Source organism: Wasmannia auropunctata, unplaced genomic scaffold, assembly GCF_000956235.1.
Source record: "Wasmannia auropunctata unplaced genomic scaffold, wasmannia.A_1.0 LD335939.1, whole genome shotgun sequence".
NCBI classification, from domain to species: domain Eukaryota; kingdom Metazoa; phylum Arthropoda; class Insecta; order Hymenoptera; family Formicidae; genus Wasmannia; species Wasmannia auropunctata.
The window spans coordinates 52,917-73,322 of NW_012026951.1; the positions used below are offsets into that span (position 1 = coordinate 52,917).

At 40.1% G+C, this 20,406-nt stretch overlaps 1 protein-coding gene across 1 annotated transcript in view; it reads left to right on the forward strand.

The window, feature by feature from the left end:
• The window catches only part of LOC105455096 (hairy/enhancer-of-split related with YRPW motif protein 2), a 38,428-nt gene that overhangs the window by 4,606 nt on the left and 13,416 nt on the right, over positions 1-20,406 (forward strand). Inside the window, exon 2 of the mRNA XM_011698151.1 lies at positions 13,867-13,996. Within this exon, the coding sequence (XP_011696453.1) occupies positions 13,867-13,996 (130 nt within the window). The remainder of the gene's footprint in view (positions 1-13,866; positions 13,997-20,406) is intronic.

The window sequence follows — 20,406 nt, forward strand, 5'->3', positions numbered from 1 at the left end:
TAACTTTTAGAAATTAATAAAGAATTTCTGGGGCAATAAACTTTAGAAGAAAAAATAAATACTAAATAAATAATAACAGAATGATATATTCTTTAGCTAATTTGAAACGGTCGATTTGCTTCAACAAAATTATAATTGCAATATTTTTAAATAAATAAAAGAATGTATAACAAAATACACAACTAAATTATGTTAAATTATTGTTTAAAACAATATATATATATATATATATATATATATATATATTGCATCTCGTTCTACCAGCTACTCTTCCTCGTGAACGTTTCTTTCATCAATCGCGGATCGATTCGCGAGCGATCCGACAGACCGACAAACAAACCATTTGCCAGAAGAATTAATCCGCGCAAATTAATGACACTTGTGTGTGGGAGCTAACAAGGGGATATATAAATAATACACGGTGAAAACGTCACGGCGCGAACGTGCCCGTTGCGACGGTTTCAATTATGCATATTCAAGAAGCGTGCATAATTTAGAAGTGTGCGTTCGCGTGAAGAGCTCCACGTGTGTGCGCACGACGCGTAAAATCTCTTAGGGTACCTCCATTACGCGGGCGGCATATATTCCCGGCTCATTTTCCATACGAGCGCGGCAATTTGCGATAATTACGACAACTGTTACCGCGCATTTGCGTTTGTGCTCGCGCGCGCGCCCGCGCGCGGACACTTTTTGCTTAGAATGTAAATTCCATTTCTTGCGACAGTATTGTGTTTCGCGTTTGACGCAGTTGTGTATCTTGGGCGCGTGCATGACGTGCGTTATCTTTTTCTAGAATTGAAACGCCGTCCTCAGGAGCTGCCGCGGCTCCAAGGGTCAATCGGTATAATCGTGACGAATGGAACGGGGCGACGATCTAACGTCTCCCAATGAGAAAATTGACATTGAAGTAGTAAAAGTGAGGAGAAGAATAAAGACAAGTACAATTAAATAATAAATAACAAATCAAAACGCGCCAAAATCGCTGACAAATAAACCCTTGGAGACGACTATTTAATAGCTGTTGCAAGATTGCTAAACTGCAGACGAATACTAATCGCTGGAAAATATCGCGATACAATTTATCGTGTTTATTCCGATCGATTTACTCCTTCCTCTCTCTTCTCTCTTTATGCACACCCTAGATATATTTTTCTCGGCCCACGATCGCTTCGCGGGAAAGGTGATGACGACGAACGAGAGACGGGATCCCCCTCGCGCGCGTATCTCTCTGAAATACATAAATCATGGCTGTCTTAAGTACTTTTAAATCGCGCGATGCTAATCGAAAGCATTACCCCCTCGAATCTCTGACCTCCTTTGGCGGCTAACTTTTTCTCCTCGTCCTTGATAGAGCGTACGCGCGTAGCGATGCGTAGCGATGTGTAGCGCACACGCATCCAAACGTACGTTACGAGCAGCACTTTCGGCCTCCGTATTTTTCCTTTACGATTATGTCGATAACTTCTTTGCGGAGGGGGAGATTTGAAATTTTCCGTTACCGTCGCATTCGGAGACATGCAGTTTCGCAAAGAGCGCTTGTCATTCGTGAGAAATTGCAATGCGACGCTCGATGAATTCAAATTTCTCTATACATTCAGTTCTCTTTATTCGTTTCAATACATTAAAGATCAAGCGGGACTATTACTCTCTTCCGTTTTCTATCGTACGGATTTAGGGATGAATCAAAGAGCGATTAGGGAAATAAATCAAATATGTCACATTAACGAGAAAAATAATTATACATATGTTTTTGTGTTTTGATATTTTCCATTTATAATCCGCACAATTCAAGAGAGGATGTTATTTTAATTGGAGAATATTCATTCATTCAAATGGAGATGTCCTGTATTTCTTTACATGCTTGCTCTTTGAAATATCAGTCTCCTGATTTTTTGTCTACTCGGAACGTCGTACGTGGAAATTATCTGTTATGCCGTGAGAGAAAGAAAAAATAGCTGCGCCATCATCGCTCTTATCAGCGTAACTTAACGGGACTTCGATTTCATGTAAATACGAGCGCGCAATCAACGACGCGGGGGATTTTCGTATAAAGTACGCAAACCTTAGGCTCGCGCGCAATCATGCATTATGCATGTATATTGGGGAGAGAAGGGAGGGTGTCTGGAGCGTGTACAACTGGTGGCCTAACGACACAAGGCCTTCCGAAATAGAAGTCCGGCGGTGACATCAATGGAATTCAATATGAGTATCAATAACTCCGATATGGCGTGGCAGCCGCGATATTTATACATATCCCGTCGGCTGCCTGTCATCGGCTATTTATTATCGCCGCCCATGGCTGCACCTTTCTCTTTCTATCTCTTTCTCTCCCTCCTGCGATGCGACCGTTCGCACATAAACTGACTTTCGGCGCGACGAGATTAATCGATCGCGCCCTCTCCTTTCATGTTTATGCCGCGGGTAAATGCAAACCAAAAATTTGCGTGTGCGCGCACCTTTCGGCACGCCAAAGCCGCTCGCCGCCGCGATATGGCTCGGGCAGGGCCTTCTCCGACTGCCTCGTACGCGCGGTGGAAAATTTCGACGATAAAACCGTGCCGCGATAAGACGAGACAAAGTACTGGCGCAACGAAAAACGCGGCTCATCGTTTATATCGTATCGCGTTGATTGCTGCGTTCGGCATTTCTGGCACAAGCCGGAGCTAAACAAAGACTCTCAAATAGAATGTAATGGCACGATGGACAGAAGGATTTATTCTTTATTTATTGAAGTTTAATTGAAATATTTGGAGTTTAAAGTTTTATTCTTTCTTGTTATGCAATTTTATTTGAGGCATTTTAATTTGAAAAATTTATAAATAAAAATTTTTTTCTTTCTTTCCAATTTTTATTAACATGGAAAAATATCACGTTAAATATATCTATGTTAGTAGATATGATGTGCTGCAATAATTCTTGATGATAAATTTAACAATCACAAGTTTAAACACTTTTACATAATACTATTAATATCTGTCATTTTTTAACGAGTGATTTTGTATAATCTATAAATCTGTGTTCAGAGAGAGACTATATAGTTATTTTTTTCTCGTGATATTTTTCACCGTCTTGCACCTACTTTTTTTTTCGTAAAATTTATCGATTTATAATTCCTCTAGTGCTTGTGTTGGAGGTCGATAATCCTGTCGCTATACAGAGAGATTCAGTATCGTTCGAGAAAAAGTGAGAGTCACCTTGGCGCTTCGCTGTCCTCGTTGCACGATGTATGTTGGATATGTGTATGTGTGTGTGTATGTGTGTGTGTGTATGAGTTTGTTTGTGTTTGTATATGTGCTGTGATGAGTGATGAACGCACGCGTCGAGTGGTCGTGGAAAATAGTACGGCGATCTTATTACCGGAGGCAGATGATTCATTGCGAAAAACTCCGAACTCCGTCGCCTTTCATTCTCGAGATTATTCTTTGCTCATCGCAATCGTTTATCCTGTCATCTAACATCTCGCAATCAGCATCAATGACTCCAATCTCTTAGGAAAAAAAATTATTTATCATCGTACGTTTCTGAAGTTACATTCTCGATAAAAAATTCTAAAATTATTCTCAGCAAAATAAATGACAGAGAGGTCATAACTGTCGTTAGTACTGCGATAGATTTAGTTTCAGAAAAAAAGATTGAAGACATCCAAAATATCCTTCATCCGAAGGATAATACATAAAAAAAAGATAGATTCAGTCTTAAGGCACAATCTTGTGAGCATTCTCGCCTTTCGGCTTTTTCGATTTTTTTTCCTTTTTTTTTTTTGATGATGAAGTCAAGGTCCGTTTCGACGAAATCGTGAAATCGGGGACGGCGCTGGCGGATTTAGCTATATGTTACCCCAGTCGAACTATTTCTAGAATTATGATATATTTGTGAGCTTCGTCTCCCGCGGGACTGACTTGCGGAAAACCAATTTGTACCGCATCCGTGTTATCAGGATTACATATGTCTGGATATTAGCAAAAGAACAGTCCAGAAATGTTCAAAGAATTTCTGAGTAGATTTGTCTTATGATCGAGCGTTTAATGTTTATAATAAAAATAATATACATATCAAAAATATCAAAAAATATACGTATCACACAAATAATATACATATAAAAAAAATATCAATGATATATCTGATCCTATTATCTGAATATACCATTGATATTGTTCTATAATGTCACGTTCGACGTTTTCGATGATCCGCGAATCGAGTTTCCGCGGAGGAGTGTATGATCGCTTGCGCGAAGCGGCGCGGCGAGCCAGAAGTCACGTTGCATGACACGCGCTCGGCCTGGATATGGGCTAGTATTTTTGTACGACGACCTGGTATGCACGGGTATACGGCGCACTCTCCGCGAGAGTGCGGCTGCACTCCGAATGCATCAAGCGAGAATACTTGCGATTGATTCGTCTTTCCTTTTCGTCCGATAGCTCCATTTCCGTCTTATGCGCGGATGCATGTTACATGTATCGTGGTACGTTAAACTCTATTTTGTCCCAATAGAAACGGATATTCCCATTAAAGAAGAAGGAATAAGAAAAACACTAAACTAAACGACGAACAAAAATAACTTTTACACGGAGAAAACATTGTATTATAAATTACATAAAAAATTCTATTTTTTACGACACTTTATTGCAAAGTTGGAGTATAACGATATTGTAATATTTAATATTATGGAAATTGACAATTATGTATATTTTTAGCAATCACATGAAAATTGCGATGCAAATTATAAACAGTTATATATATATTATTCGATATTTTAAATCGTGCTATATAAAAACTTATACAAAAATGCTTCCGTTACAATCAATCAATTTTTTTTGCTACGTCTAAAAAATTACTATGATATTATAATTTCCAATACAGATGTAAAATGTATGAAAGGTATAAATTATGTAAAATTTACTTATATAAAAGCAGTTACACGATAAGATTATAAAATTGCTCGCTTTAATGGAATCTGATTGTTTTAAGTTGTAAATTAAAACTCTAAGATTACGATAACTTTTTTGCAAAATATAAAAACGTGTATAATATTTTTTAATAAAAAGATCGTAATCTCTGTCGTGCCACAGCGCGTCAGAAATTTATTGTATATTTTTTAATACAATATTTTCTCCGTGTATTTTGTGCTGGAATCTCGCGCGAGAAAGCTGTCTTTTTATATTTATATTTCGACGGCACGGAGGTCGCATCTCGCGCGCAGCGCAGCGATGGATATTTTTCACTTTGTAAAGAACGATTGTGTACCGTACTATTGTGTCACCGTTTGTCCTTGACCTTTCGCAACTCCACGCGCGCCTGCGTGGTCGGGTATAGAGGTGCATGGGATTTCGCGAGAACTTTCGGCATGCGTGGGTTGCGTAACGCAAAAAGAAGTTACGCGAGAAATACATGCGGGAACACGCGCCGTGTTAATCGATGCCGCGCGGTACGAATAGTTGCCTTTTCTCGGCTCTCGAAATACCTGTCTGCCTGCCTGCCTGCCTGCCTACCTGCCTGCTCGGCTGACGGACGTAATGGTACGGGCGTTTTGCAACGAGAACACACGCCCGAAAGATTACCGCGCACGCAACGAACGTTTCTGTTAGAAAGTCGAAGAAAGGATTTTTCTTTAATGATGTTCCGAGCATCGGCGTGATATCGCGACGGGAGATGAAAGCTTCTTCGCGAACTTTGCAGATACGAGCGAATAAAGTTTCGCTCTTCTTGTACGGTATAGATCTCGTTTCAGAAAAATTTTCGATTACCTTTATTCGCAAGCCGTCAGTGAATGAGATTTAATTAGAACTAATGACTTAATTTGCTCGCGACTGCAATTGTGGATTGACACGAGAGAGTTTAATTTTTTATCCTACGCTAATTCGGGCGACATTGAATCAATATTATCATGATAATATAACTGCTCGATTTGCAACAATGACCCACATAACAGTGTTCAAAATGAAAGGTTATTACGCGGTAGTACGGCGTTCGGTTATCGACATACGATTATCGATTAGCAACAGGTTGCAAATTATTGTGCTGATCTGATCTACAAGTGAATCACGTTACTTTTAATTCGCGGAACAATAGAATGGCGTGGAGAAACTGAGGCAGACTGAAAATACACGGTATATTCTTACATATCGCGGGAATCGTTTACATAATTACAAAGGACGCGTATCACGTGTCTCGTTTGATCCCAACGTGACAGCTCGGGATTACCCTCGTCTCGAGACGGTGCCTCGTCGATTGGCCGCAGGTACAATTTCGCGGATTATGCCGATTCGAGGTAGTAGCGGCCATTCAAGGCGACGACCTTCGGCGGCCGGGCCGAAAATAACCTAGGCCGGGATCGCTCTATTTTACTCGAAAGACTTGGAGAAGCGAGGAGACGTCGCTCGTCGCGAGAGAAGGTTACCGAGTGCACCGACGACGCATCTGTTCCGCAGCTGTCAGCCGTGTCAATTGAGCATCGAGGACGGGGAGGCGCGCGTCGTCGCGCGATTGCAAAACGCTGCACGACGGCTAGCAAAAGCTATACGTCGCGATATTGTCGTCGCCATTCGCCGGCGCGAGGACGGGATGACACTCGCGGGTCAACGGGGGAACCCCGCCGGAACCCCGTCGATCCGAGGTGCGATGTATATAAATCATTCGTCCACGTTCTTGCGTCATCGCGAGATGAAGCGTTATGTACCTATCAGGCGGACCATCAGTCGCTATATTGTACTTCACGGCAGTTTAGTCTGCTCGCTGAATATATATACAAGGTGCGTCTGGACAGACTAAACCTTGCGAAAACGCTGATAAACAGCGCTATATATATGTACATTATAAGTGGTTGAAAACCGTTGAAAACAAAATGATTTTCTGATTAAGCGCTTCCGTCGGAGGACAGAAGTTCTGTAATTCGATTAATCTCACGTGAACTCTAAGAAAATCTTTGAGCACAGCTTTTAATTATCAAGATATCTCTAATATTGAAAATTAAAAAACTTTGCTCCAAGTCATGAATTGGATGGTCTCTTATAATTTTTGGAGCATAAAGAAATTACTTTGAACATATAATAAGACAGTTCTTTAATTAATTGTAGAATCTTTCTTTTGAAAATTTTCAAGCTATTTAATCATACAAGAAATCGGAAAGTCTTGAATTATTTTTAAATTCTTAAATCTTTTCAACGTTCGAATACTTTATATGTAAAAACTTTATATGTAAAAATGTGTCGAATACTTTATATGTAAAACTCTTTAAAAAATCATTCTCTACATATATTTATAAAATGTATGTGAAGAATAAGTTGAAATCATAATGTAGACTTTAGAAAATCTTTTCCTTGTAAATATGATTTTTTTTTATATATATGAAATGATTCGAAATATTACGAATTTATTATTACTATACGTTATCATGATTAAACAAAGAGTGAAATGCAAAGTATTATATTATGGAAGAAAAATATGTTTTCGAAACATTCAAAATATTTTAGATTAAAAAATGCTTCTTTCGATTGTTACGAAAGAAAATATTTTCTTTGTATACTCAAAGTGATTCAAAGTGTCTCGAGCCCGTGGCTATACTTAATCGCGAATAAAGTGTGACAAGTGACAAGTGCGTCTTTTCCGTTTGCCGTCCGCTCGTTACGCGCACGTGCGCGTGCACGCGGCAAACGCGTATTTATACATTGTCAACTTTCCGTTTGCAAGAATGTATGCCGCCGGCTACGATCGATCGATTGATCCGTCCATCAATCGGATTTATGTGTTATCGTCGCACACGTGTAATAGCGAGCCGCGAAATAGGGAGGTGTTGCGCGTTTGGAAACGATTTCGTCGGCAGCGCATAATCGCCGTGGCGTGCGTGCGTGCGTGCGTGCACAAACGTTCTCATTATTCATGTGTCGCGACACCGCGCCGTCGCCGGCCATCTGCGCTACTCGTTGCTACACGTACACCGCGCGCGGTCCATCATTTCCTGAATAAAACAGCTCCGTCAAGGATGGACGGTCCGCGCGAATCTGTTAACAACAGAAGACACGAGAGAAGGCTATATGACTGACTACAATCTTTAACTTCAGACTACAATTTTAAACTTTCAAACTTCAGATAAAATAATTCAATAATAATTTTCCATAATTTGTGTGAATAAAGTATTTCTTCGAGATTTCTTTCGATTTCTTTTTTATTGATTTTATACTGTATCATGAATGTGCGTTGTTGGCTTTTTATCAGAAAATCGTGAAAACTGTATGAAAGGGAGTGAGAAATGTCATCCATAAAAAAAGTTTTTATTTCGCGCTTCTTGTCGCACGAGTTTCTCATAAAAAAATTGTTCTCTTCGCACGTGGATGCGCAGCATCAAAAAAGTTGTTTCTCGCGATCGTGAAATCTCGCAAACGTCACGTAGATTATCCAGCATTCGTCAGCTCCAACACAGGTAGCGCGGCATATAAATGTTAACGAGTTGCAATGATAAACTATTACATGGCGGCGTAGAAAAGAATGTGCGTTATTAAGATGATAAACGCACGACAGCGGCGGCGATTAATCGGCAGCGGCGTGGCGAGTGCATTCCTGCGTTTTACCGCCGTCGACGTTTGTTTACGCGTATAGGTATGCGAGATGGGAAAGAGAGAGAAAGAGAGAAAGGGAGAGAAGAGATGGATGCATACCTTATATATCTCTGCGTGCCTACGCACTCGCGAGCGCGCACGTGTTTTTATTAGCCCCGCAACGACGTGAAAGTGAATGGCAACGCATCGATGCGTACAGTTACGGCGTGCAAAAAGGTCGTCGAAGGACACGCGTGATGTCGATCTTTGTTCGAATCTCCGTCTGGGATCTAGTTTACCTCTTCGGGAGACCTAGACCCAGCGGACTTTGTACCGCGTATAATCTCCTCCGTATCTGCATTCCAATTTTAATCGAGTTAAAACGAGATCCCGTGGGCGAAGTGCGATTTCTGTGAATTCATATCTACGTAGGAATCGTCCGCGCGCGTTTTCACGTTTCTCTCGCGTCTGACGTCCGAAGTCGATGACGTCAGGTCAGCCTGACGTGAATCGCCGAAACCTTGTTGCTCGCACTTCATGGATCTTTGCATTCGTGGAAATGAAATAATGTGAAATGAATAAATGTGCAGAATTTCCAAGAATATGTAAACGGCTGAATTTTATAAATATTTGAATTCTCCGTTTTTTTTTGTTTTTTTTTGATAATTTCATTCGAGGAAGAAAAGCGCAGCTACGGCTTTTCGAGTATGTTAGTCGTCGTGCTTTAGCCATTTGTGTCTCGCACAAAAATCTCACTGGAGATTTTTAGATTTTTGACGGGAGCATAACCAAGTCGCAGCGTTCGTGGCGCGACTGCTCCCGCGATGGAATCGGCAGTCAAGTGAATCGCCTCACGCACGTGCGCCCGCGCAGCCGAACGTGAAAGTGAACGCACGCGCGAGCAGACGACGTGGTGGGCAGTAAGGTCGATGAAGGACGCCTTGCGTGGATCTCGAGCAGCTATACTATGCGCGGATCTTACTTACACCATAAGAAAAATATGCAGAAAGTGAAATTATGCGAACAGCATGTGAAATTACACGGACAATGCACGTAAAAATTGCACGATTCACAAGGATAATGTATTCACGAAATCGAGTGATTTTTTATATTTATTGTTCATGCAACTTTTGCTTTTAGTCTTGTTGAATTTTTTTTTATAACTTTAAGAGACGAATAGTCGTTACGTGAAATTTATTAGAAGCTTTGATATTTTGATGCTAAGAGAGAGAGAGAGAGAGAGAGAGAGAGAGAGAGAGAGAGAGAGAGCGTGAGAGTCGATCACAAGTAAAGAGATCTTTAGATCTTTATGACAATTTTATTTTGGAAGTAAAATCTTTAGGATCGTAAAATAAACTCCCGATTGAACGATTTGCTCGGCTGAAATTTACGAGATAATAAACAATGGGACGTTGTTCAGCTTTTACCCGTGATGTCATCGCCACCTATATTTGATGTATAGATATACCCTTCGCTGCACACAAGATGTAAGACATTCGTTTAACATTGTCGATTGAAAGGCATCTTAAAATTGATTTCGAAATTGGACAAATAATCATAAATAACTGGATACTAAAGATGAAAAAAAAATATGTGCGGTTCTAGAGACTAACGTTAAGAGCTAACATTTTGTGGTTTGTTGCGATTGCGCTTCGTCCAAGATTGATTGAAGACCAATGACGGGCTGCGGTTTTTAGCAGAACCGCTATAAATCTTTCCATGCAGGTGCTAGAATGTCAGAATGTACGCCAGAGGAGTGAAACGTGTCAAGATTAATAGAGTTAGAGTAGAGTTTCTATAGTTTGCATTAAAAAAATTAATCAACTTCTTCAATTCAACGTATTTGAAAGATCGAAGGAAAGATCGAGATATTTGGAAAAGAAGGAAGAGTGAAGAGGGCAAGGGAAATTCTTAACATCCTCATGTTAAGCGGCGTCTATACAATAAGATTAAATCTTAAGATTTAAGATTGAAAAAAATTGACAAATCACAATCGATTATTCTTCTCACGTGGGATAAATAATCGACTATGACTGGTCAATTTTCTTGAATTTTAAGTCTTAAGTCTCATGGTAGACGCCGCATTACGTATATAATGTGGGACATTACGTATGCAACTGCCGCTGGCGGGCAGGGCAAGAGTTGCGGGAAGGGCAACCCGCGCCGGATCGAAGTCATCTCCACGTGCATCACGTTGGTCGATTGCGTCATCGTCGACGTTGTTCGTCACCGCGCACGGTCAGAAAATTCCGGATATTTCTCCGACGGCCGGCGTACGGCCTCGTGTAATTGCCGCCGCTATTAATGGAGTAACACGGAATCACGTTACGAAATCACGACGTTTCATTCTACCATCGCGTAGGATGCACACGCGCGCGCGCGCGCGTAACTGTGCGCACGTGTAGGTGTCATATCTAAAAATAGAGTTAATATATTAATGACACACGAAATATCGATGCTTTCTCCTCGATGTCTCGATATTTTAAATGTTACTGCCAGATTTTTCGGTTCGCTAAGTTCTTATCAAAATTCATGAATTAAAAATTGTCATTAAGTAGAGAACTCTTGTTATAAACTGTGCTGTGTGAAGTTAGCATCCCAACATTAAAATTTTATAAGCTCTGATTAGAGTTCCGACTTCATTTAGAAGAGACGAAGAATTCCCTATAGTTTATAACAAGAGTTCTGCTTAATGACAATTTTTAATTTAAATTTAAAAAATGGGGTGCTAACTTCTTATAGAAATTCATGAATTAAAAATTGTTATTACGTAGAACTCTTTGTTATAAACTACAGAGAACTCTCCGTCTCTTCAAAATAAAGCGGGAACTAATCAAACATATGGAATTTTATTGGGCTGCTATAACTTCGCACACGCAACTTTTTCACATATTTTAAATATATGGAAAAGAATCTAAAACACGATTATCTCTTTATTACGTTAAAATTCTAAGTTAAAATTCTTTTTGTCAATTTTAGAATATCATCAGAATTAATATAGAGTTAATATTGTACACGCTTCTCTTGCGCTTCTGTTACCAGGTGTGGCTTCGACACTCACCTCGATATTGAATGTCGCGATTAGTCTTAACAGTGTTTGCATTAGCGCAATCCTATTCAGGACACACGTGCGTAGTATATGCGCTAGGCGCGCTGCATCGACGTTTCACGAGGATGCGTTATAGTGCGCTGCAGCCGCAGGTGCACGCAGGTGGTGTGCCTATACCGATGCCGGCGACTTGTGTGAAAGAGAGCGGTATGGTTGCGACGTGGCAGGGAAAAAGGTAACGTAGGCGGAGGGAGAGGAGGGAGGGGGGGAAAGAGGGGAAGTTACGGCCCTAGTCACATGCCGGAAAATGTCAACCACGTGCGGCTACACGAGGCGCTCTTGCTCGCCTATATAATCCGTCCGGCGCGACGGTAAGTAAGCAACGCGCCGTCCGCGTCGTTGTCGTAAGAGGAGCGCGTGATAAAAAGAACGCTCTCCCAGCTGCGGCCGTGTGCAATTCACGTGGCACCGCGTGGAACTCGCACGCAAGTCCACGTTTCTTTCGTCTCGTCGTTTCTTTCTTTCCCCTCTTTTCTCGCGGCTGCTTTCTTATCTCCCTGTTGCGCCTCCGTTCGCGGCGCCGCTCGTCGCCGAACGTTTTTGTTGACCCAGGTCCAGATTTCGGACTGCTCGCGCCGATCTTGCGCAACTTTATTCGAAAACGCGCACGCGATTATTCTCTCGTGATTGAACTCCGCGCTATTTACGTATGTCTTTTTTCGCAGCTCCTTCCCTCTCTTATCTTTTTTTCTGAGAAATTTTTAACTTTCAGCTTCGCGAGCCGTAAAAATTTTGCAAGAAGCCCGACCTTGCGTTGTTCTCAAGCGACGGAGGGCTATCCATTCTCGTGTCGCGAGACATCGGCGATATCGACAACTCCGTCCTTGAACTCTCGTACAAGCGAACGCATTCGGTAAACATCACCGTCCTTGTTGTAAAATTGTACGCGAGACTCTTGCGCGGAATGTTATCACTTTTTTGAGAAGTATGCTAGCTAAAGTAAAGTTGGCGATGTAAAAATTTAGTTTGATTGTTCCAGACCGAGTCTCTTATCAACGTGTTTTCGATATTGTTGTTTGTCGAGACGTATAACGTATCTAATTAAAGAATACGATCTTTATGGATGGTAAGAATAGTACTCAGAAGCAGTCGTTGCCTCTCGAAAGATTTCACCATTTTTGAATTGATCAATTTTTTTTCTACTCAATCGCATTAAACATTCATTGAGTAATACATTATTCGGAGTTAAGTCAATGAATACGGAGGAGAGAGATGACGCCAGCTCTCCATGCTATCTCTCGAAATAACTAACTGTCGAAATTTATCGCTGACGTAAGCGTTTATTGACACGTTAAAAATGTAAGTCTATAATTCGTAGCGACGAAGGATCTCTTTATTCTAGTGCGACGATATAAGAGGTATGGTGTTTGACCGATTTTTTTTCAAGGGATATTTGTCACATGACTCCTATCCTCTTGACGCATCATTTATTAAGCGTCGGATAAGACCTGATTTCTGGCTTATTAGCGGATTACCGGTGGCCTTCTGACTGTCTCAGCGAAATTACGGCGTATCTGTGTCACATGCATGCGAAGAAACGCTGCGGCGGAGAACTTCTTTAACTCGTTAAAAATTCACGTTGTACAATAGGGGGCTCGAATGCCGACAGCCCCCCTCGGCGTATACCGTCGTGCGCGCGGCGACGGGTTAGGGAAACGGTGTCGCCTGCAAGTTTCATAAGCAACGACATTGCCGGGCTTATCAATAATGCGCCGGAGCCTCGTGCTTTTCCCGTTCACTCTATTTACAGCGGAAAATCTATAACGGGGCAAGAGACGTGCACAGGGTTATTGACTGAAACATTCGTGTCGAGCTTACGCAACCGCGCGAAGCGGGATGCATTTAGCTTCTTGATAGCGTCATGATGCTGACAAGTAGTGCGTCGAAATTTTCCTTCTGAGGCAATAAATAATTTTCTTCACAGTCACGATACAAAGGAATTTAATCCCATAATTAGCGTAGAATCTGGCATAATTAGCCAGAAAGTAATTGGTTATTAGATTAGAAACGAGAGAATTGTTTAGAATAGTTTATCTCGTTCTGACTGAAAGTCAAGATAATTATGTATGCATAAAGTATATAACTATTTTTTCATATTTATTGAGCGTGAAAAAAAACGATGGAAATATATATATCGAGTTCACTTATTGAACGAGAACCTACTTCATGTTTTTAGGTCAATAATATTGTAGATGACTAATCGCGTATTTTCTGTTTTTTTCGCAGTCTGGATGGTAGATCCTGCAAGGACGAGATATACAGAATGGGTATCGGTGCTGGATATTGCGAGGGCAACCTGAACTTCGCGACGGCCTCGGAGGATGACGAGGTCTATACCAAGAAGAAGGTCTCCAGGGTGAGTCACGAGCTCATTTGTACATACATACACGATCGACTTTATAACAAGCACTTTCGTGCCAATCGGCGAAATATTAAGCAACGCGGTGCCGACCACGCGTTTCGTTTCTTTTGTGTCTGTCACACGTCAGATATATCCATCGACTATTTTATTTTTACCGTGTTTCACAACATTTGCTTAAATGAAAACGTACAGGTACTTCAGTGCCGAGGAAATTACATGCGCGGAGATGCAACGTTAGTCACAGGCAAATATTGCGCGTGAATATATATAAAGAAGGACTAATTATAATCTCATTATATTTGTCCAGCTAATGGCTAATTAATCCGCTGATGAGAAAGTAAAAAAGTATTTTTAAAAAATCTGGTTTTTTTAATTACATATATATGCATATTCGGAAAAAAATCCAAGAAATTATAAATATATTCCGTCCTTTAACATTTAAAAAGCCGTATTTTAATTTCGAACATCTCTCTGGTATCTCTTTCATCTTCGCTATTTTTATCGTTTTTATTTTCTTCTCATATTTAATTTTCTCCACAATTATGAAAGTTATGTGACGATATAGCGGATGTTTAGTTTTTCCCTACAGATTTTTTAGGAAACTTTAATTCAAGAATTGAATTCAAATCAAGAGAGAAAAAGATGTTCTTTCGTTTCAGTTTTCGTTATTTCGCATTTTTATCGGTACATTCGCGCTTTTTTCTCGTTGATCTTCTCACAATGATGACCGGAAGACGGCTCCGAAATTGGAGTATGCGAGAAATCGCGGGGTATTTAGGCCATCGCGCCGTGGAGAAAGGTTTTCCGTGTTGTCGAATCAGCGATGACGCAATGACGTGCCGCAACGACGTGCGTTAGTCACGTCACGTCCCGAAAAACGGCGATTGTGACACGGCTACCGCGCGAAATCGGACATCGGAAAGGCCATCGAGTGCGCCAAATTCTTATCGGAAATTGCCGGCGCATTGACGTGTATTTTGAGCATTGGAAAAAAATAACGTTTATATCTTAGTATTTAAACTTTTTTTATCTTTTATTTAATTGTGCATCTATAACTTAAGTTCTGATAATATTCGGTATTGTAATTATTTCTAAGAACTATAGGTATTATCAGCGTTGTATATTTATAACTCACGCTTCTTATAGTAGCGATAAGCGAGGCTGAGGACTACTAGCTTGCGTGACGTTTCTGCCGTTTGTGACACACGTGTTTCCAATATACCTATATAGGCCACTTTGTGCTAAATGCCATTTTCGTGCCAAGGTCCTAAGTAACAATGTCGATAGTTAGTTGTATTACGCTAATGATACAATCGTTGTATGTAAAAATTTATTTGTAATAGAATTTAATTTAATTTCTCTTATTAAAAGGAAATAATATGATACTATTAACATTTTTGTTTCAACAAATCTGAGGCACCTCGTGTGCTTTTCCGTATTGCAAAGACGACGCCGAGCGAATGTCGCTCGTCGCAGTAGCGTCCTCCTGTACGATCTTTCGTGAGTTTATTCCGGTCAGGAATCAGTTGGGCAAATTTCTCCTCTTTCTTTCGTGTTGCAATCGCCAAGCTCTTACTAAATCAAGAGACCTTCTGGTTAGGAAGTAGTTCAGAAGCGTGACTGGCTGTCTTTTCGAGGTATTACAATAATTATATGGGTTTAAATTAGAAGGAACGTCTGTTCGTTCTTTCTCTCTCTCTCTCTCTCTCTCTCTCTCTCTCTCTTTCTCTTTTATGACGACATTATAATTTATGACAGTTAAGAGAAAGTGGTAATGAAATTTATCAGTGGATGAAGAGTGATTTACGTTACTATTCTGCCCAGCAAAATCGTAAATTCTCTCTCCAAAAGTCTCATATTTCTTTCAAGAATAATTCGAAAGGACTAGTGATTTATTTAAGCTGTATGAATATTATGAATCTTACGAAACTCGTATCTGCATGTATAATTGTGACGTATATAGGGAAAAATCCTCGTGTTCGCCAATATGACGCCGATGTAATTGCGTTATCGAAGAAGGACGGGCAGGAAATCTTCACGCCCTTGCGCAACATCTGATGAATCCCCGAATTGCGTAATTCTCGCTTTTTCTCTCTTTTTTCCCCTTCTCATTTGTCACGCATCGGGATTATAAAAGATGAATCGTGTCGCTAGTTAAGCGTGCCTAATCCGCTTCGCGTCAACAAATTATGTAAAGCAGCAGCATCTTCGTCTTGTAACGTCGGTTTGCGTCGAATTATACTAATATCGCGTTCGCGACAATCGAAGACGTCCTTGCGTCAACTTGTGGCCATCAATTTTTTTTACATGACGAAAGAGAAAGAGAGATCGGGACTCTCGCGTGCGCGCACGCACGCAATGGCATGCACGATGCAAAAATGTATACCTATACGTCTTATCGAAGCGGATGTCTTCGCCATCGTCGGGCGATACATCCGCGCGGGAATACCCGACTTGTTTCTCGGTCATGGCTGTGAATCAGAGTCCGCACAGGATTACACTTGCTTGACGATAACGTGAAGAAATATCGCTGTCTCGTCAGAAACGGAGAAAACAACTTTTCGGGCCATCCCCCAGTATCAGATGTACGCTTCTGATTTTTTTTAGCCTATAATCGTTATGTTTGCACTTAATTTTTAAATAATTAACAATAATAATAGATAAACACTTTTTAAATTTTAATTAGTGCATATATGTACATTTACGTATTCAGTTACTTGTTTAGTTAATATTACGTATATTATGTTTTATATATACGTTTTATATTTTAACATAATTATGAGTATACATTCTAACGTTTGAATATGCGTCAGTGTTATAAGTGCTGAGGTACCCTCCATTGTGTTCAGGTTTCTCCGTCTTTCTCGCTCTTTCTTCCGTGAGTTGCACGTGGCAAACGAGAGATAATTCGAGTCACGCGCTTCTACTCGTCGCTTTCTGGAACCATCGAGCGTGCGCCGCTTTGCACGGCGATGAGTTTCGAAACACGACTGATATCGCCTTACTGCGTTCAGGATCGCGTCACGAACTGATATAACGTTCGCGAAATATCCGGGAAAAAACGTGAAAGAAAACATTTCTTAATGATACTTAATATGTGTTCTAAAATGTCTCGTCAAAATTACGTGACTGACAAAGTGACACACAATTTATACCGGGATTAGGCTAGAGTATCAAGAGAAATGAAGGCCAAGATTTTCTTCTTTTTTCTTTTAGAATTTTTAAGAATTAAAAAGAAATGTAAATATTTCCGTACATGATTATTACATTAACAATTAAAAATGTGTATTATTATAGAATATTAAAACTAACTTTTTAAGTTATTAAATCATTAAAAATATAAATTGATTGAAAAATTTTTTAATTATCAGAGCTATTTAACAGAATATTGCTTCTTCTATTTATTATTATACACATAAATCTTCATTTTCATTATTACATATTTTTGTAGCACCTAATTGATTTTTGAAGCTTTTTTAATCTATAATTATTGAGATGAATAATTAGAAAGTTGTTTTTGGGTAACACTCTTTATGTGAAACTACACATCTCTTCTGACGTAATATAGAATATTTTAAGTTTAATATATAAAGTGGACGCTTTCGCGCGTATCCTGGTAAGGCTGATGCGAGTTTCCGCTTCCGTTGGTTCTGATTCGTTTGAAACGCTCGAGGCGTTTATGCGCGCGTCCTCCGCCTTCGCTTATTTCCATAAAATATCCCAAGTCGTCGGCATCACGTGGCGACGGCGCTCATGGAAATGAATGACGTGACTAGAAAACTACTCGTGGAAAAGTGATCGGGCCGTGACGATGATCGCACGCGACCCAAATAATGCTCGCGGCGACGTCACGTGCAAGGAATAGCCTGGGCACGCATCTCGTTTAATGAGCACGGCGTGTGCCTCGATTTCCGAGATCCTATTTTCGGAAACCGCGGAAAATTGTAAAATGGGACACGACAAGCGTTTAGCGAGAAATACAATGAATATAATAAACTATGTAAGTATCCTCCCCCCTTTCGTTCTCGTTTTCATGAATTTTCAAAAATATTATTTCCTTATAATGATTCCATCATTTTTTGGTAATCTCAAAATTTTTTTGTACATAATTAAGTTTGTTTTTAAATAAGTTTTAACTTTTTATTATAAAAATATTTAATAATTCTTAAAAATGACATTGAAAGAGATCGACAATTCGAAAATCATAACATTTTTTAAAAATGTGAATTAATATTTCTCCCAAATGTGAACACTTTCCCATTGTATTCTTCTGTTTTTCCATTTCTGTCTTTTTCTTGATACATTCTGAAATGTTCGACCTTAGAACTTGAAGATGTACGCTCGTACAAACAAGCAGTAAATATGTCATTTTTAATCGCGAATGTCTTTTCTTATAGCAGCCAGTGTCGTGGCGAGCGTTGAAAATGAGAAGTCGTTGATCCAAATGGCAAACGTGCCAAAATTAGAGTACGTGTGTTTGTCGTAACAGTTAGGTCTCTTCCAAGTTAAATTTGTCGCGGGCCGTATATTTAATCCCGGGGCTATATCGAGAGAGAGAGAGAGAGAGAGAGAAAGAGAGAGCGAGAGATCCGTTGGCAGAGGCAGTCTCGTGTGAACGATATATCAATGTATTTACATTTCTGCGGAGCCGAAATTAAAAGCGAAACATCGTCGCAGTTTTTCCCCTTTATTGAATTAAAAGTCACGACGTGTGCGTGCCTGTCGTCATGCTGGCGATAAGTTATTTTTTTTTGCACGTCGCCCCTCGCTCGATTTCTAATCTCGTGTAATTACAGGCGATAAGTAATCGTAGCAACGTTACTAGATAACATCCGTAACGTCGCGTGATGTAAAGTAGCTCGGGCGCAGGAGGACGCGTATTTATATGTAGAAGCTACCACGCACGTTCAGCGGAAGCCGAACGTATCTCCACGAGGCGAACGGAAAAATACTTCACGGAGCGATAAGCAAACAGGTGTGACGTAGCCGATTGCTTTGCAATTGCGAGCAGGATCCGCGCTTCTAAAGCATATTAGATTTGACGATTGCCTCTGTAAATCTTCTCGTCCGGCGAATCATCAGTGTGACTCTTCTTTCGGCTTCCGATTTATTTATCCAGCTTAATTACCCGCAATAAACCCTCGAATAAAGGCCGAGTTTCACGTGCCATCGGGCACCGAGCGAGCGGAATTACCGCGTGACTCAACGCGTGCCGCGATACGCACTTATCGCGCTCCGGTTTTTTTTCCCTATCTTCGTGTCTCTCTCTTTCTCCATACTCGCGCACGTGTTACGCGCTGTTTGGCTTTCGCCTGCGGGGACTCACGTCTGACCAATCAGCTGTTTTTACTTAACAGAATTAATGCAACTATCCGTTTATGTCAGCCTCGTTGAAAGCCAGATGTAGGATTAGATGAAATTTTAGATCTTTCTGTACATGGAAAATTATCGGTGTACAAATAAATTATCTATATTACATCTTAATGAATTTTAACGTAGAATTTTAACGTAGAATTTTAACGTAAAAGTAATTAAATTTATGGAGATAAAAACGTGAAATATTTCGCGACTTGAGAATTGATTTTACATTGTTTTTCGAGAGTATATAATGAAGTCCTCATACGAATCATGTATCGGATGATTCGATTTTCCGTTTATTTCCACGCTCTTTTGCCTTGCCAGTGACTCCATCTGATTGTCGATCCATTGAACTCTAGCGTCCAATTAGTTGCGTTAATTTTACAGATTTCATTTATTTATGCAAACGAATCGAACGTGATGAGAGATACAATTGTATCTGCAGAAAACGAATGAATGTTTTTTACGAGCAGCTCATTAATTTGATGGACAAGGCCCAGATTCGAACGAATGTTCGTTGTGACTAAATACGGCTTTAGATAAACGGAATTATCGCTCTGTTCATCGTTTCAGCGAACTTGACTTCGATCAAATACCGATTAACTTGGAGAATAAATGAATAATATTAATCAAATAGGAAACAATTGGCTCGTTTAGACGAACTATAAAAATTCTATCCGATGACTAATCTAAAGCGCAGGTCAATTAAATCGGCGATTATAATTCAACCACATAATTGCATGATTGATTTCGAACTGTATAATTCGTTGTCTTTGATCTTTTACGTTAACAAAATGAATTTTTTCGATGAGTTAGTTAAGCTAATCTAGTTAAGCTAATCGGAGTTAAATCGAAGTTAATCTGTGTGGCGTTAACCCTTCTCTCTATAACCGGGTACCCGGGTATCCATTTCGTACTTTTTGCCTTAATATCGATGACTTTTACTCAAAATTGCGCCAAACGGCTCCGGTTATCCATTATTTAGACAATTTCACGTAAATTTAGCTGGTTGTTTAAAAACTTGTCATAAAAATATATTAATTTTT